The following is a 27,955-nucleotide window of genomic DNA, read 5'->3' on the forward strand; positions in this document are numbered from 1 at the left end:
TGGCCTTTCTCTCTTAACTAATTGGGCTCTAGTTCTGGGTTCCATGAACAGAGACGGCTCCTGATTGGTGTAATAGGTCTTGACTCTTGTTCATTTAGTTCATTACATCATGTGGCCCCTACCTAAGCAACAGGAATGCTTTCTCTTTCCATAAGACACTAGAGAATGACTATTCAGCTGGTTATTGAAGGGAGGTAGTTTGACAATGGCATCCTAGATTTAAAAACAACAGGGCATTTGTCATCTTTCACCCAAAGTTGTGTTTCCATTTCAGTTGCTTGTCTGCAGCCTCCCAAATTGTTGGTGATTAAAAAGTAATTTTCATTTCCAAATTGCAACAAACAGAATTACAAGAAGTAAAATCTCATGAATCACTTCTGCTTTCACCCAACTGCTTACCTCTAGGCAGAACACTAAACATGATTGGTGCATTGTTATAACCTGACAGCCCACGATCAATTTGGCATTTGTAAACCATTTAACAAAATGCATTCAAGTTTTAAAGGATGACACGGTACCTAAGCTCTTCGCTGTCTCAGGTCAAAATAATGAAAGTTACTGACACTGCCTCCTCCTCCCCTGCCTCCTCCATCTGCCCTCTATCTGCCTCCTCCCTTTTCTTTGATTTTAAGCCACTCTGATGACCATGGACTCTACTTTCTTAAACGCCAGGCATTGTTCACATCTGTGAACCCTCTCCTCCACCCTAGTCCTATCTACAATTTCCAGGTGTCAAAATGACTTTTCATTTCCCGTCAGTTTGGGTGGGAGAAAAAAAAGAAATAGAGGAAAAATAATGTTACTTGGCTAAAACTTCATATCCTGATATTTCTGCCTGATCTGGAGGTTTGCCACTGAGTTATAAGCCTTTGAAATTAAGGGGTTAAAATGGGAAATCATAACCTGAACACAGCATTCATTATTTTAATGCAGAGAGTACAGCCACCTACTGGCCTTTTCCCATACCTAACTACCCTCTGGATTATTTTGTTAGCAGATTTCCTTCCCGAAAAGAAGTTAGCATTTACCTCCCTGAAAATGAAAGGCCTTTTTCCTTTGGGGTATATTATTTCTAAGATAATTTGTTCTCTTACACTTCAGTCTGCTTAATCAAAGACACTTTGCAAAATATAGAGAGAAGCTCTTTGTATTCTTTTTTTTTTCTTCTATTTTTAATGTGATACTTTTTTCTGTTCTGTTTGGAGCCTGGCTAGTCTGTTTCTATTCACTTTGTTCTGCAGAAGCTGCCTCTTCTGTCAGTTTCTCCCGAGGCAGTTTATTATTATCCGCGATCAGCTGTCACCTGATGGAAATGTTTCAGAGCTCTGAGAGTTTCTCATCCTCATCAACCACCAGAAACTCCAAATGACCTTGTCCCGTTACCTCATCGGTCATGAGTTGTAATCCCTATTTGGGAGACAAGGAAACTGATGCCCTGAGATGTTTCATGGCAGAAGCCAGTCAAGCAGATGATCTGAGAACCTCTCACCGTTCCCGGAGAAGTAGCATAGCCCAGTGGACGGAGGACAGGCACGATCTGGGTTCTAATCCCAGCTCTGCCACTTGGCTGCTGGGTGACTTTGGACAGGTCACTTAACTTCTCTGTGCCTCAGTTCCTTCATTTGCAAAATATGGATTCAATCCTTGTTCTCCCTCCTACTTAGACTATGAGTCCCACGTGGGACCCGGTTATCTTTTATCTGTCTCAGCACTTAGTACATTGCTTGGCCTATAATGAGCACTAAATAAATACCACAATTATTATATATGTTCTCATCCCAGCAACCACCAGGGTACACTGCCCCCAGCTTCTCTGCCCTGTCCCTCTTGGAGTACAGGGGGGTCTCGAGACTAATAAAACCAATAAGGATTTAGATATATTCATGGATGATTGATTCATAACAAAGTATTTGGCAGGGCAGGGGGGTGCAAGTTAAGGTGTTTGGAGGCCTGAAAAGAATTTTGATAGATTGATGGATGGTGGTCCAAGGGAAGTTATTAAAGGGAAAAGTTAGGGGTATTGGAAAATACAAGCCTAAGGTTTTTTTTAATGATATTTGTTAAGTGCTTACTATGTGCCAGACACTGTTCTAAGTGCTGGGGTAGATCCAAGATAGTCAGGATGGACACAGTTCATGTCCCACATGGGGCTCACAGTCTTAATCCCCATTTTACAGATGAGGGAACGGAGGTACAGGTAAGTTAAGTGACTTGCCAAGGTCACCCAGAAGACAAGTGGCAGAGCAAGGACTAGAACCCAGGACCTTCTGACTCCCAGGCTTTGAGGATGGATGTTTAGCAATCCAACAATCGATGGGATCTATGAGCACTGTACTAAGCACAGTACAAAAGAGTTGGTAGAAGTGATCCCTTCCCTAAAGGAGCACACAAACTAGGAGGGGAATAGTCACACGGTTTCTCCAGGCATCCTGAATCCACTGGTCAGAGAGATAATATTGGACTAGTTGGACCATGTGTCTGATCCACTAATGGTCTTGTCACATCTGCATTTCATGTGTTTTATTCCATGGATTTACACATACAGAAGTCAATTCAATTAGTTAATCAGTCAATCAGTGGTATTTACTGAGCGCTTACTGTGGACAGAGCACTGTACTAAGTACCTGTGGAAAAGTACCAGACAGCAGAGTAGATAGATATGTTCCCTACCCACAAGGTACTTGCAGTGTAGAGGGAGGGATAGATAATAAAACAATTCAACCCTAGAGAGGGTCCACACTTAAGAAGACATGCGAATTTAGGTCCCTGAATTTGTGGAAGACAAACTGAAGAGCGCTGGGATTTTTCACAGGCACGTTTGCCTCGCATATTCTCAAAGAGCTGAACTCAATGGTGAAGGGAATCAACTTGGCTTTTTTCTAAACTAGTTTCAGGTTCCTACAAAATAGTGAATGAAACAACAATCAAGATTTGTATTTCAATGAACTGGTGCCTTTCAACCTTTCCAAAAATGCCTGAAACCCCATCACAGAAACTGAAATAGTGGTTTATTGGCTGCCTCAAGCTTACCTTTGTGTTGATCTGTTGTGGACTCCTCTTTTGATGACTCCTTGTCCCTAAACCACCATTTCTGTTTGCAAGCGGTGAAGTTTGATGTATGTCTATGGATTCTGAAATGATTTTCCAGGGAATTGCAGTGCTTGAGGGTGAGACCTTTGAAATGGCACCGATAAACTATTTCCTTACAAGATGTTGCTGTGTGCCCATTTATGTAGGTGCACTGTGTAAGGGTGGGTGTGCAAATACTCTCAAACCAACTCTGAACACACAAAAAAGACTGAAATGTCTCAGATTTAGTATGGATCTTATAAGCTGTTGGAGAATGCCATTCTAAGCTCCCTGTCTTTTAAGATTGCAGTAAATGCTTTATGATCTGTATCTTGTAGCCCTGATGACTCATAAATGTACTGGAGAGGTGTGATGCTATATCCCAACACAGATTCCTCCAATAAATAAGTCCTCCCCTTCTCTGAAGACATTTGTAGCTAAATAGATTTGCTTTCTGATAGAGAAAGAATAAAGCATTTTCTCAACCCAATTCTAATGAGTTATTTTCAACCGTAAGGATGGATGTCATGCAGAGCAACCAGCATGAGGTTCCTTCAAGCATCTCTTGGTGCCAGGGTGACAGTTTGGCACAACAGTCCAACAGCACCAGCTCTCAGGAACTCTTCAACCCCTAGTAGGGTAAGGCTCGAAGTCCATGAGCTCCTAGAAGGGATCGTGATACTTATTAAGTGCCCATGAGGAGCAATGTGCTATACTAATAGAGAGATTCATTCCCTGAATACACAGTGGTATTCATCAAGCACTTATTGTGTGCAGAGCACTGTACCAAGCACTTGGGAGAGTACAATACAACAGAGCTGGTAGACACTATCCCTGCCCATAAGACGCTTACAGTCTAGAGAGGAAGACAGACATTAAAATAAATTACAGATAGAGGAATTGGGAAGGAATGTATGTAAATTCTGTGTGCTTGGGGGTGAAGTGAATTTCAAGTGTTTAAGAAGTGTAGATTTGAGTGCATAAGTGATACAGAGGGGAGGGCGGATAAAGGAAATGATAGCTCACTGTACCTCGTTCTCGCCTGTCCCACTGTCGGACCCCGGCCCACGTCCTCCCCCTGGCCTGGAATGCCCCCCTCCACATATCTGTCAAGCTAGCTCTCTTCCTCCCTTCAAAGCTCTACTGGGAGCTCACCTCCTCCATAAGGCCTTCCCCTTTTTCCCCTTCTCCTTCCCATCCCCCCTGCCCTACCTCCTTCCCCTCCCCACAGCACCTGTAAATATGTTTGTACAGATTTATTACTTTATTTATTTTACTTGTACATATTTACTATTCTATTTATTTTGTTAATGATGTGCCTCTAGCTTTATTTCTATTTATTCTGATGACTTGACACCTGTCCACATGTTTTATTTTGTTGTCTGTCTCCCCCTTCTAGACTGTGAGCCTGTTGTTGGGTAGGGACTGTCTCTATATGTTGCCAACTTGTACTTCCCAAGCACTTAGTACAGTGGTCTGCACACAGTAAGTGCTCAATAAATATGGTTGAATGAATAGCTTAGCCAGGGAAAATCCTCTTGGAGGAGATGTGATTTTGATTTTATTAGGGCTTTGAAGGTGGAGAAAGTAGTGGTCTATTGGATTTTAAGGGGGAAAGAGTTCCAGGCCGGAGGGAGGACATGGGCAAGGTATTGGTAAGGAGACAGATGAGACAGAGGTGCAATGAGTCAATAGTCTTTAAAGAAGCAAAGTGTATGGGTTAGGTTGTAGTAGGAGATCCGTGAGGAAAGGTAGGAGGGAAAGAGCTGGTTGAGTGCTTTATCTGATGGTAAGTAGTTTTTGTTTGATCTGGAGATGGATGCACGATTATTGGAAGTTTTTAATGAGTGGGAAGACATGGAGGGAATTTTTTTTTAGAAAAAGATCTGGGCCACAGATTGAAGCAATGTGCTGCAAAGGAATGGGTCTGAAGAAAGGGAGGTCAGCAAAGAGGCTGTTGTAGAAGTCAAGATGCAGCATGGCTCAGTGGAAAGAGCACGGGCTTGGGATTCAGGGGTCATGGGTTCGAATCCCGGATCCACCAACTGTCATTTGTGTGACTTTGAGCATGTCGCTTAACCTCTCTCTGCCTCAGTTAACTCATCTGTAAAATGGGGATTAAGGCTCTGAGCCCCCTGTGGGGCAACCTGATCAATTTGTAACCTCTCCAGCCCTTAGAACAGTGCTTTACACATCGTAAGTGCTTAATAAATATCATTATTATTATTATTTAAGATGGGATTTAAATGCCTGGATTAGTATGGTGGCACTTTGGCAGGGGAGGTTCTAGATATTTTGTTAAGGTAGAACTGACAGATTTTGGTGACAGATTGAATATGCGGGTTGAATGAGAGATGAGGTGAGGGTAATGCAAAAGTTACGGGCTGTGAAACAGAGTTAACAGTGCTATTGCATAGAATGATGGGAAAGTTTGAGGGTGGATAGGGTTTGAGTAAGAAGATGATGGATTCTGTTTTGGACATGCTAAATTTGAGGTGTCAGTGGAACAGCCATGGAGTGATGTCCTGAAGGCAGGAGGAAAAGTATCACTGCACAGGAGAAAGGTCAGTGCCGGAGAGGTAGATTTGGAAATCATCAATCAATTAATTGTATTTATTGGGCACATGCTGTGAGCAGAATACTGTACCATAACATTAAAACAGAGTTGGTATGCACCTTCTCTCTCTCCCACGATGAGCTCACAGCCTAGAGATCATCTGCACAGAGATGGTAGTTGTGGAAGTGAATGAATTCTTCGAGGGAGTGAGTGTAGTTGTAGAATAGAAGGGGATCCAGAATTTAACCTTGAGGAACACCCACATTTAGGGGCTAGGAGGCAGAGGAGGGGCCAGCAAAAGACACTGAGAAGGAGTAGTCAGGAGAGGTAGGAGGAGAACCAGGAGAAGACAATGTCAATGAAACCAAGATTAGGTGTTTCAAGTAGAAGAGGGTGGTCTACAGTATTGAAGGCAGACAAGAGGTTGAGAAGGACTAGGATGGAGTAGAAACCATTGTTTTTGGCAAGAGGAGGGCATTAATTGCCCAAGAGAGAGCAGTTTCCATGGAGTGGGAATGGAGGAGGGCCATAGCCAGATTAGAGGGAGTCAATCCAAGAGAAAATTGGAGGAGAGGAAGTGAAGGCAGTGGGTTTAAACCCAACAACACATATGAGTAGTTTGCAAAAGATTGGAAAAAGGAGATGGAGCTAGAACTGGAGGTGTAGAGGGGTCAAGGAGGAGTCCTATAAACATAGGATAGGGGAATATAGGGTAATTTTTGAAAGCAGTACGGAAGGAGCCATTGGAAAGTGAATGACTGAAGATGGGTGTTAGGAAAGAAAGGAGGGGACAAGTGTTTTGATAAGGTGTGAAGAGATGGGGTTGGAGGTGCAGGTGAAAGAGATGGATTTTGAGAGGAGGTGAGAGTTACCTCTTGAGATATCACTGGAAAGGATGGGAGAATCGGAGAGGGGCTAGAAGGAGTATGGGACTGGAGGAATTCAGGGGAGATTTTTGGGACTACAATCCTGATTTTTTTTTTTTTCAATTTTATCCATGAACTAGGTGGCAAAGTTATTAGGGGCATGAGTTGGGGGAGCAGGTTGATGGAGTTTAAGAAGGGAGATAAAAGTCTGAAACAGCTGTTTTGGGAAATAAGGATGATGTATTGTTGCTGAGTGCAGAAAAGGGAAAAATTAAACAGATTAGGATGAATTTGAGATGAACAAAGTTAGCCAACCCTACCATGCCTGGATCCTGCATTCCCATTGTCCTCCATATAATAATACTAATAATGATGGTTTTTGTTACCAAGCACTGTTGCTAAGTGCTGGGGTAGATAAGTTATCGGGTTGGGCGCAGTACCTGTCCCATGTGGGGCTGACAATCTTAATCCCTATTTTACAGATGAAGTAACTGAGGCGCAGAGTAGTAAACTTGCCTAAGGTCAGAACAGACAAGTAGTGGAGCTGGGATTAAAACCCATGTCCTTCTGATTCCCAGGTCCTTGCTCTATCCATTAGGGCACACTGCTTCATACTCTAGATATCTTTCCACCTAGAGAAGTTAAGCATGTATTTTGCAAGCTAACTGTTCTGTGTAGATAATAATGATAATAATAGTAATATCCATTCAGCACTTGCTATGTGGCAAGCAATGTACAAAGTGTTGGGGTAGATACAAGATAATCAGGTTCCACATGGAGCTCATAATCTAAGCAGGAAGGAGAACAGGTGCTGAATCCCCATTTTGCAGATGAGGGAACGGAGGCACAGAGAAGTTAAGCGACTTTCCCAAGTTCACACCGCAGGCAAGTGGTGAAGCAGACTGTGAGCCCATTGTTGGATAGGGACCGTCTCTATACGTTGCAGACTTGTACTTCCCAAGCGCTTAGTACATTACTCAGCACACAGTAAGTGCTCAATAAATACGATTGGATGGATGAATTAGAACCCAGGTCCACAACTCCCAGGCCCATGTTTTATCCACTAGGCCACGCTACTTGGAGGAAAGGTAGCCAGTCCCAAATCCTGAGTGGTCCTTCCTGATTTAGACTGTGAGCCCACTGTTGGGTAGGGACCGTCTCTATATGTTGCCAACTTGTACATCCCAAGCGCTTAGTATAGTGCTCTACAAACAGTAAGCGCTCAATAAATACGACTGAATGAATGAATGAATGAATGAATGAATTTAGGCCTCTCACATACAAATTCTGTCGTGGCTCTGTTTCCCTTCTCAGTTTAAGATCATTTCCAATATGAGTGGAGGATCCTGCCATCTGGTGGACATATGCTATTACTGCAAAATAATTATGACTCCAAATCTTCCTTTTTTAAAGGCTATTTTGCCCCCCTCTCTTATAGCAAACACAGCGCACATTTTAACATCACAATTACAAGTGGTTATGCAATATAACATTATTTACCCTAAAAGGTTTGGGTAAACACCTATAGGGAAAAAAAATAAAACTAGTATAAGCAACAGCCTTGAGAAGCAGCCTGGCCTTGGAGTCCTGGGTTCTAATCCCAGCTCTGCCAGTTGGCTCCTCTGTGACCTTGGGCAAGACACTTAACTTATTCGGGCCTCAGTTTCCTCATCTGTAAAATGGGGATTAAATATTTCGTGAGCCCCATGTGGCACAGACCCTGGGCCTCATCCAAATGTAATAATAATGATGACATTTGTTCAGTGCTTACTATGTGCAAAGCACTGTTCTAAGCGCTGGGGAGGATACAAGGTGATCAGGTTGTCCCACGTGGGGCTCACAGTCTTAAACTCTCTCTTTTCCGCTTCTGCTTTCCCTCCATTCCCTTAAACCTCTCTCTCTTCATAGGTAACTGTCCATCACAACTTTCCTTTGAAAAGTTGCAAATTGGGATCTGACTTTATTGAAACTTATCTTGTGGGAATGTCTAGCAAGATGATATTAGACAAGAATCCCCGTCCTATCTGGACTCTGATTGACAATGTTGACACTCTATAACTGTTCAATAAGAATAATCATCCAGATCCTCTGAACATCTGCTGCCAATACAGTTCTCTTTTTCTCGTCAATCCCTCTGCCCCCAAATGCATGGACAGTACTGAAGCTAGACTCAGCACTAATACCTTCTTCCAAGAGAAACAAGTCCAAATCAAACAGGTTGCTGAGAAAAGGTCTTTCTTTTTCTTTGCAAACATCACTTGCTAATGAGGTTTCTCATATAGCAATGCTGGGTCACCCTGGAAGATGGCTCTTACCACGAGCCTCTGGATAAAATAAACCCAGAGTATGTGACCTCCGTCAGAGGACTTTGGGGACTTCTGAGCCTCATTTCGAGATCCAGAAATCTCTGGATCTCCAAGGCAGCTGGGTCAGAGAGTAAACTTTTCCCACTTCTCTGAAAAAGCTCCTTTTGGTGACTTCTATACTTAACAGCTGTTTGGGGGCAATAGATGCAGCAGAGGCCAGGATTTTCCATAGATGAAATATTATTAAGTGCATCATCAGCCCCTGTCGCCACGCCATAACATCCAACAGAAATTTGTAACCGACGCAATTAAAAGGCACTGTCCAACTCAGACAATCTTTCAGACAACTGAAAGATTTTTTATAATAACAATTATAAAATAATAACAACTCAGACAAGCTGAGGAGCAGCGTGACTTAATGTAAAGCACAGGCCTGGAAGTCAGAAAGACCTGGGTTCTAATCCCTGCTCTGCCACTTGTCCGTTGTATGACTCTTTGCAGTCACTTAACTTCTCTGTGCCTCAGTTACCTCATCTGTAAAATGGAGATAAAGATGGTGAGCCCATTTGGGACATGGATTGTCCCCAGCCTGTTAAGCTTGTCTCTATCCCAGTGTTTAGTACAGTGCCTGACACATAATAAGTGCTTAACAAATAGAATTAAAAAATCTCATAGCCTAATGAAGTTAGATTTCTCCATTACTATGGAGGGGACTTCGCAATTAAAATCTTTCCCATTGTTCTTTGCTACCTGGGGGCTGGGAGAGAGTGTGGATAGTGCTATGCAACTCATCACCATTACTACAAAAATAAAACCCCCTCAAGCACAAGTCCTGCTGGCAGTAGAATAGTCTATCCCTCTCTCCTAACCCTAAAGTATATTGTAAAGGCATTGTCCCTCAATATATTTATTAAGTGCCTACTGTGTGCAGAGCATTGTACTAAGCACTTGGGAAAGTACAATGCAGCAGAGCTGGTGAACATGTTCCTTGGCATGTTGACTAAAAAGACAGCAGTGTCCTTCAGCCACTCCCTGCTAAGAAACATGCTGTTAACCCAATGGGACAAATGACTAAAAATGTATTTTTGAAATCTCTCCGTCAGTAGAGTACCGTTATATTGTACTCTCCCAAGTGCTTAATGCAGTGCTCTAAATATAGTAAGCATTCATAAAATGATTGATTGATAGCTATATCTATCTAGTATAATTTATATAGTATTTACCTTATACCAGTACTCTACTCAGTCCTGGGGAAATTATAAGAGAAATCCAGGATCAGGTCTCGGCCCTCAAGAAACTTACAAGTACCTTATTCTAGACTGTGAGCCCACTGTTGGCTAGGGACTGTCTCTATATGTTGCCAACTTGTACTTCCCAAACGCTTAGTACAGTGCTCTGCACATAGTAAGCGCTCAATAAATATGACTGATTGATTGATTATAAGTATCAGCCTATAATTAGCAACCTAAGGGGAGTACCTATCATTGTCTTTCATACTTAAGTTTATCATCATCTTCCTCCTCATCAACAACATTTATTGAGCATTTACTATGGACAGAGCACTATACTAAGCATTTGAGAGCACACAAAAGAAACAAGAGGCACTGCTCCAACCCTTAACGGGCTTATAATAATGATGGCATTTGTTAAACTCTTACTATGTGCAAAGCACTGTTCTAAGCACAGGGAGGGATACAAGGTGATCAGGTTGTCCCACAAGGGGCTCACAGTCTTAATCCCCATTTTACAGATGAGGAAACTGAGGCCAGAGAAGTGAAGTGACTTGCCCAAAGCCACACAGCTAAGTGGCAAAGGCAGGATTAGAACAAATGACCTTTGTCTCCCAAACCCGTGCTCTTTCCACTGAGTATTTATTACTCTATTTATTTATTTATTTATTTTACTTGTACATATCTATTCTATTTATTTTATTTTATTAGTATGTTTGGTTTTGTTCTCCATCTCCCCCTTGTAGACTGTGAGCCCACTGTTGGGTAGGGACTGTCTCTATATGTTGCCAACTTGTACTTCCCAAGCGCTTAGTACAGTGCTCTGCACACAGTAAGCGCTCAATTAATACGATTGATTTGATTGATTGATTGAGCCATGCTGCTTCTCTAATACGCTGCTGCTTATAATATGACAGGGGAGACAGGCAGAAATAGATTAACACAAATATAGGTAAAAGAGTAAGAGTATAAATATGAATGATTAAAAAATAGAATTAGGCAGCAAAGTGAATAGGTATATATCCATCAAACTACTTCCCTCAATCAGTAGTATTTATTGAGCACTTAGTGGCAAGCACTATGCTCAACATCTTAATGAGTACAATAGAATAAAAATGATCTCTACCCTCAAGGAGGTTTTAATGTAGTGGAGTGGATGGGCACTAAAATAAATTACAGAAGTAACAGAGTATAAAGCTGGATGCATAAGTGCTTTGTGGGTAGAGGGGTGGCGGGACAGTACCCAGGTCTTTATTAATAATAATAAAAATAATGATGGCATTTGTTAAGTGCTTACTATGTGCAAAGCACTGTTCTAAGCGCTGGGGGATATAAGGTGATAAGGTTGTCCCATGTGGGGCTCACAGTCTTAATCCCCATTTTACAGATGAGGTAACTGAGGCCCAGAGAGGTTAAGTGGCTTGCCCAAGGTCACACAGCAGATATATGGCGGAGCTGATTAGAACCCGTGACCTCTGACTCCCAAGCCTAAGCTCTTTCCACTGAGACACGCTAATTCTCTGCTTCTGCTTCTCCTTCTCTTAGGTGACTCAGAAGTGTGGAGTAGCAGAAGTGGGGTAGATAGGGTAAGAATATAAGATTCAACAGGGAATGCCTTCTGGAGAAGATGGGATTTCAAATGGGCGTTGAAATGAGGAGTGCAGTGGTCTGCTAGATCATCATCATCATCATCATCAATCGTATTTATTGAGTGCTTACTATGTGCAGAACACTGTTCTAAGCACTTGGGAAGTACAAATTGGCAACATATAGAGACAGTCCCTACCCAACAGTGGGCTCACAGTCTAAAAGGGGGAGACATAGAACAAAACCAAACATGCTAACAAAATAAAATAAATAGAATAGATACGTACAAATAAAATAAATAAATAAATAAATAAATACAGTAATAATAGGGTAATTATACTAGATGTAGACTAAATAAATAGAGTAATAATGCTAGATGTGAAGAGGGAGGGAATTCCAAGTCCAAGAGAGGGTATGAGGCAGGGAGAGATGTAAGGATGAGACAGAGTGAGTAGTTTGGCTTGCAAGGAGCAAAGTGTGTGAGCTGAGGTACAGTGGGAAAGCGGGGAGAATAGATGGAGGTGGCCTCTAAAAACTTCCTTAAAAGCCACTGCCTCCAAGAGGCTTTCCCTGACTAATCCCCAATGTCTCTGATCATGTCACCTTATTTGCTAGCCCCCAAACTAACTATGCTCAGAGTCTTGGCAAGCAGCATAATGGAGCACAACAATCTGCTGATTCTGTTCATACATATGCATATACTTCACAATCAGTTATTATTACATGTATTACACATTCATCGGTTAATCATTTTCAAGGTTAGTCTTTTCACGGATTCACTTTTTTTAGCGTTTGAAAACGCAATATATAATTTGAAGAGGCAAAGATTTGAAGGAAACAACTGCCCTCCATCTATCTACTCAGACTCTAAATATTAATATGCAAATAATTTGAAAATTAGTACGTTTTATTTTTGAATCAACATCTTGGGTACTTTTGATAATAAGCCTGCACCTTTTAGCACTCACTCACACTGATCTCATCTTACTCTGTCACCCTGCAAATGCTTGAAGGAGCTGGAGAAAGACATTCTCATCAATACGACTTGCATCTCCCCGGTGATATTATCTCGCCAAATGTATTGGATCCTGTCTCAAATAATAATGTGGTGATACTGTGAATTAGGTTGCAAGGATTTTTAATGTGCACTTGCACACGAGTGAAGATGGATTTAGGCGTTTGGAAGGTTGGGAGGCCTTCGAAAGCAATTTTTAAAAAATAGATTTAGAATAATTCATCTGGACTCTTCCCCATTAGGCTGTGTTGAGTAGCTCATCCACCATCTGTAGCAGGCTTAGCTCTGCTGGATCCTCTTCAAATGATATTCCATTTCATATGTTTCCCGATTCAAAACTAATTTCACAAAGAGCTGATCTGGCCATAAATGTTATGGGTATTTTATACCACGGCAATCTCTATTTGCATAATTCAAATGCCATTCATTTTTCCTGCCCTTTGGCCAAAGAATTAATCTCTTCAATGGCAAGCCCTGATTTTCCTGTTAGAATATAGCTCCCCGAAGTCCTGGTCTGACCCAAGTGAACTGGGAATCATGGATTTGCAAGCAAGACAGGAAAGGAAAAGGGATATGTTTGTCAACAGTGGAGCAGCAGGAGTAGGTGGAATGTGTACATTTTCTCTGCATCCACAAACAGGATAATAATAATAATAATAATAATAATGGTATTTATTAAGCACTTACTATGTTCCAAGGACTGTTCTAATCGCTGGGGAGGTTACAAGGTGCTCAGGTTGTCTCATGGGGGGCTCACATTAATCCCCATTTTACAGATGAGGAAACTGAGGCACAGAGAAGTTAAGTCACTTGTCCAAAGTCACACAGCTGACAATTGGCGGAGCCGGGATTTGAACCCGTGACCTCTGACTCCAAAGCCCGTACTCTTTCGACTGAGCCACGCTGCTTCTCAAGCTTCCCTGGGCTGTCAATGAGATTACAAGATGCTTGAGCACCAGGTCTGTGTTTCTGAGCATGAGAAGGCATGGCTGAGTCTGTTCCTCCTCCTCAGAACAACTACCGGCCCACATTAATGATGCCCTAGGGCCAGTTTCCCCTGTGTACTGACTGCGCTACTTTGGGCCCAGGTGACATGCAATCACCCCTGGATCAGTGGATCAGTGCTGGGGAGGAAACAGAAAGCCCACTTGCCTGCTATGTGGCCTTGGGCAAGTCACTTCACTTTTCTGTGCCTCAGTTACCTCATCTGTAAAATGGGTATTGCGACCGTGAGCTCCATGTGGGACTGGGATTGTCTCCAAATAGATTTGCTTGTATCCACCCCAGTGTTTAGTACAATGCCTGGCACAAAGTAAGCACTTAAAAAATACCATCATTATTATTATTATTTAAACAGAAGGGAACAGATCTGAGCTAGTCATTTGGAGACTGTAATAATAATGATAATGATGATGGTAATTGTTGAGTACTTACTATAAGCTAGGCACTTTATTAAGCACTGGGGTGAATACAAGCAAACTGGGTTGGACACAGGCCCTTGTCCCATGTGGGGCTAACCATCTCAATCCCCATTTTACATATGAGGTAACTGAGGCACAGAGATGTGAAGTGATGCCCTCCCTCCACACATCCGCCAAGCTAGCTCTCTTCCTCCCTTCAAAGCCCTACTGAGAGCTCACCTCCTCCAGGAGGCCTTCCCAGACTGAGCCTCCTCCTTCTCCCCTCCCCCCCGCCCCTCATCCCCCATCCCCATCCCCCCACCTTACCTCCTTCCCTTCTCCACAGCACCTGTATATATGTATATGTTTGTACGTATTTATTACTCTATTTTACTTGTACATTTTTATTCTATTTATTTTATATTGTTAATATGTTTTGTTTTGTTGTCTGTCTCCCACTTCTAGACTGTGAGCCCGCTGTTGGGTAGGCACCATCTCTATATGTTGCCAACTTGTACATCCCAAGTGCTTAGTACTTACTAAGCACTGTGTACTCTGCACACAGTAAGTGCTCAATAAATATGATTGAATGAATGAATGAATTTACACAATGTCACACAGCAGACAAGTGGCAGAGCTGGGATTGGAACCTATGACCTTCTGACTCCCAGCCAGGTGCTCTATCCACTACGCCATGCTGCTTCTAGTGGAAGCTCCTCCTCTAGACCATTCGCTCCTTGTGAGCAGGTATCATATCTTCCAAGTGCTTAGTTCGCTGCTCTGCACACAGTAAATTCTCCATAAATGCCATCGACTGATTGACTGATTTGACTTTTTTCAAACTCAATTGAGAAGAAATTGCCGTGTAAGCTATTTCGGTGGTTTGCCCCCCCAGAATCCACAACCAGGGACTTCCTTTTTTGAAAATGGCAGAATAGGATATGCTAATTAATGGAACTGTAGATGGTCCTTCCCTGGCTATTTTGGAGAAATTCTTATTGTGATATTATTTTGATTTTTCTCCTCAGAAATCTTGAAATCTTTCTCTGGTTTACCTCTTCTGCTGATTCCTGAAAATCCTAATATTAGCCTAGGACTGAGCAGTGAAGGGTGAAATGGTTAGGCAAACTCTATCTGATGTTTCAGCTTCAAGGTGGGAGATCCATGCCACCAAAACACAAACCAGCCACTATGAAAGAAAACTGCCTCCTCTAAGGATTACTCCCCAAGCAAAACGATTTGAATTTGGAAGTTGTGTTTCTTATTTTGGTCAGTACACCCTGGTTTTGATTTTTAGAAGTTGTTTTGGTTGTGTTCAGTCTCCCTGGCCTCTCCGAGCTCTCCCACATCTCTCCGTGACTTCTCCTTCAGCCTAATAGTTGATTCATTCAGTCTCTCTTATTACGGACATTACAATTTGTTTTTTCCTGTGAATCTGGGCACACATTTACCTATTATTTGGCATAGGCATGAAGGTCATTTTAGGTACATCTGTATGTTATGCTCTGACTTGGATAATATGCAGTAAAATAGAAATGTGGGCAGATCATTTCAAGACTGCTTAAGACTAGAGCCCATAGAATAATATGTTCCCTCAAACAGGCGACAGTTTTTAAGACACAGTTCCTCTGGAAGTGGAGGTACCAAATTGGGATGGTGAAAATTGAAGCTGCTCCTTGAGAATGGAGTGTGGCCTAATGGGGAGAGCATGGGCCCAGGAATCAGAAGGACCTGGCCTCTAATCCCAGCTCCACCTCTTGTTGGTTGTGTATCCTTGGGCAAGACACTTGGCTTCTCTGTACCCCAGTTCCCTCATCTGTAAAATGAGGACTAAGACTGTGAGCCCCAAGTCGGACAGGGACTATGCCCAACTTGATTACCTTGTATCTACCCCAGTGCTAGAACAGTGCCTGGCGCGTAGTAAGTGCTTAACAAATACCATTAAAAAATAAGGCCACTGGGGATCCCCAATCTCAAAAAGACTTTTAAAATCTACCCCTCTACGGACCTTTGTCAACTCCACTACATTCTCTTCTGAGCTAGACCTCCACAGCTTGTGTCTCCTCGTATCACTAGACCACCATGTTGGAAAAATACTTTCAGTTCCTCTCCCAAGTCCAAAAGTCCCTAACAGAGTAACTGACAGGTAGAAGGAAGGAAAGAGAGTTCTTTGAGGTTTTATTTTTGGTCCACTCTCAGTCCTGAGGTGATTTTTAAAATAAATAATAGTAATAATGGCATTTGTTAAGCACTTATTATGTGCCAAGCACTGTTCTAGGCACTGGGGGAGATACAAGGTAATCAGTTTTTCCCACGTGGGGCTCACAGTCTTAATCCCCATTTTACAGATGAGGTAACTGAGGCCCAGAGAAGTGAAGTGACTTGACCAAAGTCACACAGCTGACAAGTGGCAGAGCCAGTATTAGAATCCATGACCTCTGACTCCCAAGCCCATGCTCTTTCCACTGAATCATGCTGCTTCTCTAAAACTGGGCACATCAATCAATCATTGGTATTCTATCAATCAGTGGCATTTATTGAGGGCTTACTGTGTCCAGAGCATCATACTAAACACTTGGGAAAAGACAGTGCAACAGAGACTGTAGACACAGTCCCTGCCCACAAGAAGCATACAGTCTATAGGGGGAGACAGGCATTAAAGTAGATTAGGTTTAGGGGAAACAGAGTATAAGACTATTTACATAAATATTGAGAATCAAAGGCCTTACAAGGTGCAATGCCAGGTCCTAGTTGACACTCAGGGAAGAACAGATAGGGGAAATAAGGGGCTTTGTTTGGAAGTCCTCCTGGAAAAGATGTGACGTGAATTTAGGAGAGATTTTACAGTGAAGAGAGTGGTGGTTTGTAGAATATGAAGGGAGAGGGAATTCCAGGCCCAGAGCAGAAAGTGGGCAAGGGGTTAGGGTTGGGATAGATGAGATTGAAGTACAGAGAGTATCTTGGTGTTGAAGAAATTAGAAATGTGCAGGTAAGTGATCAGCAAGGATAAATAGAAGGGAGAGTGCTGATCAATTGTCTTTAAGTCGATGGTAAGGAGTTTCCTTTTGACGTGGCAACCACAGGAGATTCTTGAGGAGTAGGGAGATATGAACGGAACTTTTTTTCAGAAAATTGATCTAGGCAGTAGAGTGAAGTATGGTCTGGAGAGGGGAGAGTCAAGAGGCAGGGAGGTCAGCAAGAAGGCTGATACAGTAATCGAGGGAAACACTGAGTGCTCGGATAAGAATAATAGAAGTTTGGATGGGGAGGAAAGGTGAATTCTAGAGACGTTGTGAAGGTAGAACTGACAGGATTTCATGACAGAGATAAATGTGTGGCTGGAACGAAAGAGATGTGTTGAGGATAATGCCAAGATTACAGGTTTGTGAGACTGGTGATGCTGCCTATAATGATAGGAAAGTCATGGGAAGAACAGGGTTTGGATGGGAAGATGAAGAGTTCTGTTTTGATCATGTTGAGTTTGCAGTGCCAGCGGGACATCCAAGTAGAGATGTCCTGAAGTCAGGAGGAACTGTGAGACTGCAGAGAGGGAGAGAGAGCAGGTCTGGAGAGGTAGATTTGTGAATCATCCATGTAAAGTTGGAGCTTGAAGCCATGGGATCAGATTCCTCCAAGGGAATGGATACAGATGGAGAAGTGAATTGAAGGGGACCCAGAACTGAACCTTAAGGTGCTCCAGCAGTTAGAGGGTGAGAGGCAAAGGGGGGGGCCTGTGATACTGACTTACAAGAAGCAGCCAGAGAGACAACAATGATGCTGATGGTATTTGCTAACATTTACTGTGTGTCTAGCACCACTTGACACAAAGAAGGATAACCCCAGGCGAGGACTGTGTTGGTGAAGCCAAGGTTAGATATTTCCAGGAGAAGGAGGTGGTCTATGTCAATTATATCAATCAATCAATCAATGATATTTATTGAGCATTTACCGTGTGTAGAGTACTGTGCTTAGTAGTACAATGTCATAGTGTCTGTAGACATGATCATTAACCTCAAGGAGCATGCTACCCCATGCTAATTTGCAAAGCTTGCTAAAATCACCAACATCATTATCGTCTAGCTTCTACAATGTGCAGAAAGCTACACAAAGTACTTGGGAGCAGTAAAAGGAGAAGCCACGGTGTTTGCCTTTGAGAAGCAGTGTGGCTCTGTGGAAAGAGCACGGGCTTGGAAGTCAGAGGTCATGGGTTCAAATCCTGGCTCTGCTGCTTGTCAGCTGTGTGACTTTGGGCAAGTCACTTAACTTCTCTGTGACTCAGTTCCCTCATCTGTAAAATGGGGATTAGGACTGTGAGCTCCACGTGGGACAACCTGATCACCTTGTATCCCTCCAGTGCTTAGAACAGTGCTCTGCACATAGTAAGTGACTAACAAATGCCATTATTATTATTATTATTATTATTATTATTATTATTATTATTATAATCTAATGGGAAACACACAGATTGATTGATTGTGTCTGTAGGAAGGAGAGTAAAAACACAGATCCCCCATTAGCAGCCAGTAAGCAAAAGGACTAAATAAATGAATAAGTAAACACATAATGCATATAAGGGTGAGGGGTGGCTGATTTTGTGTCCCAACAAGGGTGGTGGGGATACCTTGTAGAATATTTTTATTTTTCTCAGCATGGTAACACAGTCAATTGAATTTTGTTAATGTTTTTTCCATAAATGCTCACTTGAAATCAAGGCACCTCGGGATTTAGAAGAGCAAAGAACTGAAGAGTATCCTAGCAGCCTGAAACCTCATCAGCTTCCAGAGGTGACTAGTTTATAACCACAGAGGAGTACAGACATGAGGCAAATCTGACTCTCAGTCAAAAAATTCTGCACAGAGTAGAAAACTTGCCTTCTGTCTCTGGAATGAGCTGAAAATGGGGCCCCTTGGAAGTGCCGATCTGGGAATTCATTGAAATTTCCTGCTGAGTCAAGTGGCTAAGTGCTGATGGACTTATAGTTGGAGGCCACCTAGAGAAAGCTTTTAGAATTCAGAATAACTTCAATTAACACTAGAGTGCTAACTTTGCAATAATACAGCACTGACTGTTATTTATTTATCATGTTTTAGTTTTAGACTTTCCCCAGTTATCACCACTGAGATTCAGCATGTTGTCCTTGGGAGAATGACCTATTCATATCTCTCTTGATGAATTTAAGCATCATCTTCTGGAAATAATTCCTTAAATAACCTAACCTTCTTTTCTTTGGGTGTCTCTAGGCAATGTTGAGTCAGTCAAGGGCTGATTGTCCCCAGTGGCTACTGCAGAAAATGAAGGGGAAACTTATAGCAAGAGATTCTCTCTTTCCCCCTTTCCCTCTCACAGTCTCAGCCCAGCGGGTGGGTAGTGATATGAATGGGGCCTTGGGCTATTTCCTCTATGTTTCTCCTCTAATTTTTTCATTCAGTTCAATCATATTTATTGAACTCTTATTGTATGCAGAGCACTGTACCAAGTGCTTGGGAAACTACAATACAACAATAAACAGATACATTCCCTGCCCACAGCGAGCTTACAGTTTAGAGGGGGAGACAGACATTAGTATAAATAAATAAATTAGAGATATGGACATAAGTGCTGTGGGGCTAGGAGGGGGGATGAATGAAGGGAGCAAGTCAGGATGATGCAAAAAGTAAGGGAGAGGGCAGGGTTTGGGAGGGAAGACAATTATAAATACATTAAGAGTAAAAGGGTGTTAATTGTGGTATTTGTTAAGTGCTTACTGTGTGCCAGACTCTGTTTTAAGCACTGCGGTAGATATAAGATAATTGGGTTGGACACAGTCCCTGTCCCTCATAGGGCTCACAGTCTTAGTCTCCAATTTACAGATGAGGAAACTGAGGCACAGAAAAGTAAAGTGACTTGCCCAACCCACACAGCAGACAAGTGATGGAGCTGGGATTAGAACCCAGGTCCATCTGACTCCCGTGCCCATATTCTATCCACTAAGCAATGTGCTGCAGAGAACTATACTAAAGGTTTGGGTGGGTTCAGCAGTAGCAAAAGCACATTTTCTGGCCTCAAGGAGCTTAGACTTCAATGGGAGAGGAAGGCACACAAAATCTTCACAAGTGTTGAGAGCAGGAGGGAGAACAAAGATAGACTCTGAAAATGAAAGGGAAGTAGCTGTGGCAGCAGCACCATGTCAGAGACTCAGAAGCCATTATGGTCTGCTCTTCAATCAGTTAATAGCATTTCATTCATTCATTCAATCGTATTTATTGAGTGCTACTGTGTGCAGAGCACTGTACTAAGCGCTTGGCAAGTACAAGTCGGCAACATATAGAGACGGTCCCTACCCAACAATGGGTTCATAGTCTAGAAGGGGGAGACAGGCAACGAAACAAAACATGTAGACAGGTGATTGATGAAAGTAAGTGCTAGGGAGATCATAGGTTAGAAGCATGTTACCAGTCCTCAAGAAGCTTACAGGCTAGTTGGGGAGACAGAAGCAAAATAATATACAGATTGACAAAAAGTAAGGAAAAAACAAGCATGTAGTTGAGTAAGTGCTGAAGTCATAATGTTTGTAATTTGTTATTTTTAGAAGTGTTATAGGTGGGTGTGAACCCACAAAGCACCCAGAACATTCTCCTCTAATGCCCAAACTTTCCCTCTGGAAATCCATCATGGACCAATCATCTGTGAATGAATTTTACCCTTCTCAAGGCTTGAAACATCACTAACTTTCTCTGTAGAAGTCCATCCCAGGTCTCATCAATCAGCCAATCAATCAATGGTATTTACTTAGTGCTTACCTTGTGCGGAGCACTGTACTAAGCGTTTGGGAGAGTACAATACAACAGAATTAGCAGACATGTTCCCTACCCATAACAAATGTACAGCCTAGAGGTGGAGACAAACATAAATATGAGTGAAAGAATAATCAATTTACAGTATATAACGTAAAGATATGTACTTGAAAGTTGTGTGGTCTGGGGTGGAATGAAAATCAAATGTCCAAAGGTCACAGATCCTAGTTAATAGAAAATGCAGATGGGAAAGCCAGCTGGGGAAAAGAGGGCTTAATCAGAGGAGGCCACTTGGAGATGTGACCTTAATAATATTTTGAAGGTGGAGAGAATGGTGGCCTGGCATATATGGAAGGGGAGGGATTCCAGGCTAGGGCAAGGATGTGGGAAAGGAGTAGGTGGGGAGATAGATGAGATCGGGGCACAGTGAATAAGTTGGGACAAGAGCAGATCAATGAGGTGAAGTAAGAAGGGGTGAATGATTGAATGACTTAAAGTCGATGGTAAGGAGTTTCTGTTTGATGCCAAGGTGGATGGGCAGTCACTGGAGGTTGTTGAGGAGTGGAGAGACATGGACTGAACTTTTTTTTAGAAAATGATCCAACCAGCAGATGAAGTATGAACTGGAGTCGGGAGAGACAGAAGACAGGGAGATCAGTTGAGGAGAGAAGCAGTAGTCAAGGCAGAATAAAATAAGTACTTGGATCAGCACGGTAGCAGTTTGGATGGAGAGGACGAGGAGGATTTTAGAAATGTTGTGAATGCAGAACTGACAGGTTTTGGTGACAGATTGAATAGGTGGGGGGGATGAGAGAGGTGAGTCGAGGACAATGTCAAAGGTTACAGGCTTGTGAGTTGGCAAGGACAGTAGTGTTGTCTCCAGTAGCAGGAAAGACACAGGTAGGGCAGAGTTTGGGTGGGAAGATAAGGAGTTCTGTTTTGGACATCTTAAATTTTAGGTGTCAGTAGGGCATCCAGGTAGAGATGTGCTGAAGACAGGAGGAGATGCAAAATTGCAGGGAAAGAGAGAGGTCCGGACTGGAGACATAAGTATTCATTTATGAATTTCTCCAAATTCCCCTTTTATTCTCTGTTATTTTTGGTGCACAGCTCCCCTGGAGAAGGAATTCCATATGCCTATCATCTCCTTTACATCCCACCTTTAACAACTAAACAGACAGATGGAGAAACAGTGTGGCCTAGTGGATAGAGCATGGGTCTGGGTGTCAGAAGGACATGAGTTTTAATTCCCACTTTGCCACACATCTGCTCTATGACCTAGGGCAAATCACTTCATTCTCTGTGCCTCAGTTACCTCATCTGTAAAATCGGGATAAGAATGTGAGCCCCACGTGAGACAGGGACTGTGTCCAGCCTGAGCCCACCCAGTCTCGACCTGCTTGGCCAGCATGCCTGGAGGAGATGCTCACCGAAGCAGCGTGGCTTAGTGGAAAGAGCCCAGGCCTGGGAATCAGAAGGTCGTTGGTTCCAATCCAATCTCCACCACTCATTTGCTGTGTGACCTTGGACAAGTCACTTCCTTTCTCTGTCCTTCAGTTCCCTCATCTTTCCGGAGAAGACCAGGATGCCAAACCAGGAGCGCTGGGTTTAGGCCGGATATCACTTGTTTGGTCGCCGGCCCGCTAGGCGATCCCTCCGTGGGGACGGGAGACCCTGGCCCGAAGAAGCCCCCTGATAGTAGTAATGATGGCATTTATTAAGTGCTTGCTATGTACAAAGCACTGTTCTAAGCGCTGGGGAGGTTACAAGGTGATCACATTGTCCCTCATGGGGTTCACAGTCTTAATCCCCATTTTCCAGATGAGGGAACTGAAGCACAGAGAAGTTAAGTGACTTGCCCAAAGTCATACAGCTGACAATTGGTGGAGCTGGGATTTGAACCTATGAGCTCTGATTCCAAAGCCCGTGCTCTTTCCTACTGAGCCACGCTGTTTCTCTGAGAATGCAGCAGAAGTATCTCCGTGTGCTGGTTTGAAAGATGAGGTTGTGCAGAGGCAATTCCACTGGATTCCCAGGGACACAGGGGTCGGTGGTTTTGTTGCCTTGGTCACTTGGTCAGCTTCCTCACCTTCTGCAGCACCTCTATGGGCTTCCACCACTGGTTAATCGAGAGCTCTGTGGTTGCGATTGAGGCTCAGAGAGATGGACTTCTCTAGACTAGCAGGTGGGGACTGGGTGGGCTCAGTCATGGAGGTGGTTCTTGTCGACAGTGGTGGTTGTCGGCAGTGCGGAGCCCTCGCCATGGCAGAGGCCTCCCTCTTCCACGATGTCCTGCAGGCTCAGCCCGTTCTGCTCTTTAAACTCACCACTGATTTCTGGGAGGACGTGGACCCCCCACAAGGTCAATCTGTGGGTGGGAGCCCAGCCCAGCCCTCACAGTCCGCTCTTCTGCCACTCACCTCCTCACAGTGCCTCGTTCTTGCCTGTCCCGCTGTCGACCCCCGGCCCACGTCCTACTTCTGGCCTGGAATGCCCTCCCTCCTCACATCCGCCAGACTAGCTCTCTTCCCCCCTTCAAAGCCCTACTGAGAGCTCACCTCCTCCAGGAGGCCTTCCCAGACTGAGCCCCCCTTTTCTTCTGCTCCTCTGCTCTACCCCCTTCTCTGCCCGACAGCACTTGTGTATATATTTGTACATACTTATTCTATTTATTTTATTAATGATATATATATATATATCTATAATTCTATTTATCTATTTTGATGTTATTGATGTTATTGTTTTGTTGTCTGTTTCCACCTTCTAGATTGTGAGCCCATTGTTGGGCAGGGATTGTCTCTGTTGCCAAATTGTACTTTCCAAGTGCTTAGTACAATGCTGTGCACATGGTAAGCACTCAATAAATATGATTGAATGAATCTGCCCCAGTGCTTAGGACAGTGCTTGCCACATAGTAAGCACTTAACAAATACCATAATAATTATTATTAATTACTATTTGGCTGCTCCAAGGCTACTTTGGTAAAAGTATAGGCAGAAGGGGAGAGGGAAAGAGCCAAGGTAGCTCAAAGACCCTAGCGAAGCAAGCCCTAGGTCCTGAAATTTGTTCAAGCGTATACATTGAGCAGCTACTGTGTGCAGAGTTAGGTGCCAGGGAGAGAGTACAATAGAAGTAGAAGACACAGCCCTTCCCCAGAAAGAGCTAGTTATCTTCTAGACTGTGAGCCCGTTGTTGGGCAGGGATTGTCTCTGTTGCTGAATTGTACTTTCCAAGTGCTTAGTACAGTGTTCTGCACACAGTAATCACTCAATAAATACGATTGAATGAATGAATAAATCTAATAGGAGAGGGGAGACATTACTTTTTCACAAATAGTCTAGAGGTGGAGGAGGAAAGACAGCTACTGTTGGCAATAGCAAAAGAATGGTAAAAATGAAGAAATGAAAAAAATAAGTGAGCCAATGGAGTTCACAAGTCAGTGTTTACTGATAAGTAAGCATTAAATGTCACACATTCTGAGAAAGTGGGATTCAATTGGGAAAGGCCTCCTGGAAGAGATGGGTTTTAGGAGGGTTTTGAAGATCGGTAAGTGCTGTTGTCTGAGAGATATAATGTGAGACAGAGTTTTACATAAGGGGAGTAGCAAGGATCTGGAGACAGAAGAGTCAAGAGTAAAGAATACTTAGAACATTCTTGTGTGGACACGCTACCCTTGAGACAACTTCTAAGCCCTGTCACTGGTGTGAAATACAGTAATGTGCTCTGTTTCTGAAACACATGAATTCTTGCTTTTTTGGAGAGTATGTGAAGATAAGAGCAAATGCTGTTACCTGAAAATTGAAATGATTTTAAAGGGGTCATTAATGCTGAAAAAACAATCTTCTATTACGCTGACTTGATAGTCTTGGAATGACTGGTACAGTTTGAACAACTCACATGATGCTGATGGAAATGTACAGCTCATTTTGAGTTAAAAGTATGATTTATCTTCTGCATAAAATAAGCGAAACAGAGACATGAAGCATAATATTGCCTGTGATCGACAGTGTAATGAAGGACTTAGAATTAATTAACTCTACCATGTAAACAGCTGACTGAGTAAAAATGTGCTTTAATTGAAATGCACTGAGAAAGCTTTATAGAGAGGGTGATATATGGAAATATCCCTGGAAGACTCTTTTCTAGGCCTGGAATGAATTCTCATTCTAGGCATTTATATTGAGGCAAACATGCCATTCCCATATTGCAAGCGCATATTGATGGAAATGTGATTTGTAACTCTCTATGACAGACTGAGGATTTTGTTTCAGATTTGGAGAAATGACCTCCAGCATGATGAATGCTCTTCCTTGTCATATCTATGGAAAGTATTTGGTTGGGGCTAATAATTTACCCACTAAATCAGTCACACCGGTCTATGTAATTTCAGAACCTCCACATAGACTCAGCCAAGAAACTACACTCAAATCAAGCTGCTGCTGTTTCCAAATTACCAGTTAGTTGTCAAAATGATTTGGCACATTGGGAGATGGAGAACAGGACTGGGACAACTTCATTAGCAGCAACCAGTGTGACTAAAGGTCAGTGAAGCTCCCTGATTTCAGTCATTAATATATCGCAGTGTTTAACCTGGACTTGATCAATGTTTGATGTGCTGACATTTTTTGTGATCTCAGCTGGACATGTAGATAAGCCAGAGTGAACGTCACGGCTCCAAACATCCTGTGGAAACGCCAGCTCTAGTAAGAAGTGAATGCATCTAAGAGTTCACCGGCAGCAAGACACCAGCCCAGGGACATGACTGTTTGCTGGCATCCATACATAGACTCGAGTGAATGGGGACGGGATATTCTCCCTTTATCCTCTCTGCCAAACAAAGTCTGCAGAGTTGGATGTAATGATAAAGTTTGATCCTCTGTTTCAGTCGTTCAATCAATCAATCTACTGTGTGCAATGCACCATGCTGAGCCTTTAGGAAAGTACAGTAGAGCTAGTAGAACTCATCTCTCCCTCAAGAAGCTTACAGTATAGTGAGGTTACTAATAGGAGGAAGTAAAAGTATAAAGATATGAACTGGACTGCTTTGAATGGTGGGGGATCCTTGTGAGTACTTGAGTTTTTAGGTATTCATTCATTCATTCAATCGTATTTATTGAGCACTTACTGTGTGCAGAGCACTGTACTAAGCGCTTGGGAAGTACAAGTTGGCAACATATAGAAACAGTCCCTACCCAACAATGGGCTCGCAGTCTAGAAGGGGGAGACAGACAACAAAACAAAGCATATGGACAAGTGTCAAGTCACCAGAATAAATAAAAATAAAGCTAGATACACATCATTAACAAAATAAATAGTAAATATGTACAAGTAAAATAGAGTAATAAATCTGTACAAACAAATACACAGGTGCTGTGGGGAGGGGAAGGAGGTGGGGCTGGGGGGATGGGTAGGAGAAGAGGAAAAAGGGGGCTTAGTCTGGGAAGGCCTCCTTGAGGAGGTGAGCTCTCAGTAGGGCTTTGAAGGGAGGAAGAAAGCTAGCTTGGTGAATGTGCCAAGGGATGGCATTCCAGGCCAGGGGGAGGACATGGGCCCGGGGTCGATGGTGGGGTAGGCGAGAACGAGGTACAGTGAGGAGGTTAACAGCAGAGGAGCGGAGGGTGCGGGCTGGGCTGTAGAAGGAGAGAAGGGAGGTGAGGTAGGAGGGGGCGAGGTGATGGAGAGCCTTGAAGTCGAGAGTGAGGAGTTTTTGCTTGATGTGTAGGCTGACTGGCAGCCACTGGAAAAGACAGTAATAATAGTAATAGTGCAATTTGTTAATGGCTTATTATGTTCCAAGAACTGAATTAAGCTCTGAGTTAAATATGTGTTAATCAGGTTCCACATGGGACTCACAATCTAAGTTCATTCAATCATCCATTCAATAGAATTTATTGAGTGCTTACTGTGTGCAAAGCACTGTACTAAGTGCTTGAAAGAGTACAATATAACAATAAAACAGGCACATTCCCTTCCCACAGTAAGCTTACAGTCTAGGGACTGTGGGAAAACAGATATTAAAGTCCCATTTTACAGATGAGATAACTGAGGTACAGAGAACTTAAGTGACTTGCCTAAGGTCACACAGCTGACAAGTGGCAGAGCTAGGATTAGAATCCAGGTCCTCTGACTCCTAGGGTCATGGTCTTTCCACTAGGCCACAGAAAGGTGGAGAGTCTAGAAATCAATGAAAGAAGGAAGACCTCCTGGAGGAGATGTGGTTCCAGAGGGTTCTGAAGGAAAGCAGTGCTCAGATGGGAAAGGGGTGGAAATTACAGGCCAGAAGGAAGACATGAGCAGAAGATCCATGGAGGGAGATATGAGAATGAGGCAAAGAGAATAGATTGGCTTGAGAGGAACCAAGACTGTAAATTGGAGTATAATATTATGAGGAAAATTCCTAAGTAGCAGTAGAGAGCTGATGGCAAGCCTTAAAACTAATGGCCAGGAATTTCTGTTTGAATCAGAAAAAAATGAGCAACCATTCAAGGTTTTCTAAGGCGTCAGAAGACATGGACAGAATAATGTTCTAGAAAAATGATTTGGGCAACAGATGGGAGTATGAATTGGAGAGTGGAGGGAGTGGAGGCAGGCAGACCAGTGAAGAAGTTGATGCAATGGTCAAGCAGGGGTATGACAAGACCCTGAAGCCATGTGGTGGCAGTTTGTATGAAGAGGAAGGGGTGGATTCTGGAAATGCTGTAGAGGAGGAGCCAACAGATTAAGTGACAGACTGAATATGTGTATAGAAAAAGAAGGAGGAATCAAGGAATCTCCCAGATTACGGACTTGGGAGATGGAGGGGATGGTGATGAAGAACAGTATTTGGGAGGGAAGATGAAGAGTTCAATTGTGAACCTGATGAGCTTGAGGTGCCAGTGGGACAGGCAGGGGGTAATATTTGATTAATTTGTGGGTTGTCCACAGAGAGGTCTTGATCTTCCTAAAAAAATGCAATGATGGTAGTGGTTTAAAAATAGAACTCTTGAAGACTTCTTCAGATAGAAGCAGTGTGGCCTTGAGGATAAGGCACCGGCTTGCGAGTCAGAGGGCCTGGGCATTAATCCCAGTTCTGCCAGTTGTCGGCTGCATGACCTTGGGCAAGTCAATTAACTTCACTGCACCTACGTTACCTCATCTGTAAATGGGGATTAAG

The 27,955-nt window shown here is 43.0% G+C and overlaps 1 protein-coding gene across 1 annotated transcript in view; it reads left to right on the plus strand.

Moving 5' to 3' along the window:
• THEMIS (thymocyte selection associated) overlaps positions 1 to 27,955 on the plus strand; it is a 173,259-nt gene that overhangs the window by 132,299 nt on the left and 13,005 nt on the right. The window contains exon 5 of the mRNA XM_038742153.1: positions 25,193 to 25,343. Within this exon, the coding sequence (XP_038598081.1) occupies positions 25,193 to 25,343 (151 nt within the window). The remainder of the gene's footprint in view (positions 1 to 25,192; positions 25,344 to 27,955) is intronic.

Source organism: Tachyglossus aculeatus, chromosome 2, assembly GCF_015852505.1.
Source record: "Tachyglossus aculeatus isolate mTacAcu1 chromosome 2, mTacAcu1.pri, whole genome shotgun sequence".
NCBI classification, from domain to species: Eukaryota; Metazoa; Chordata; class Mammalia; order Monotremata; family Tachyglossidae; genus Tachyglossus; species Tachyglossus aculeatus.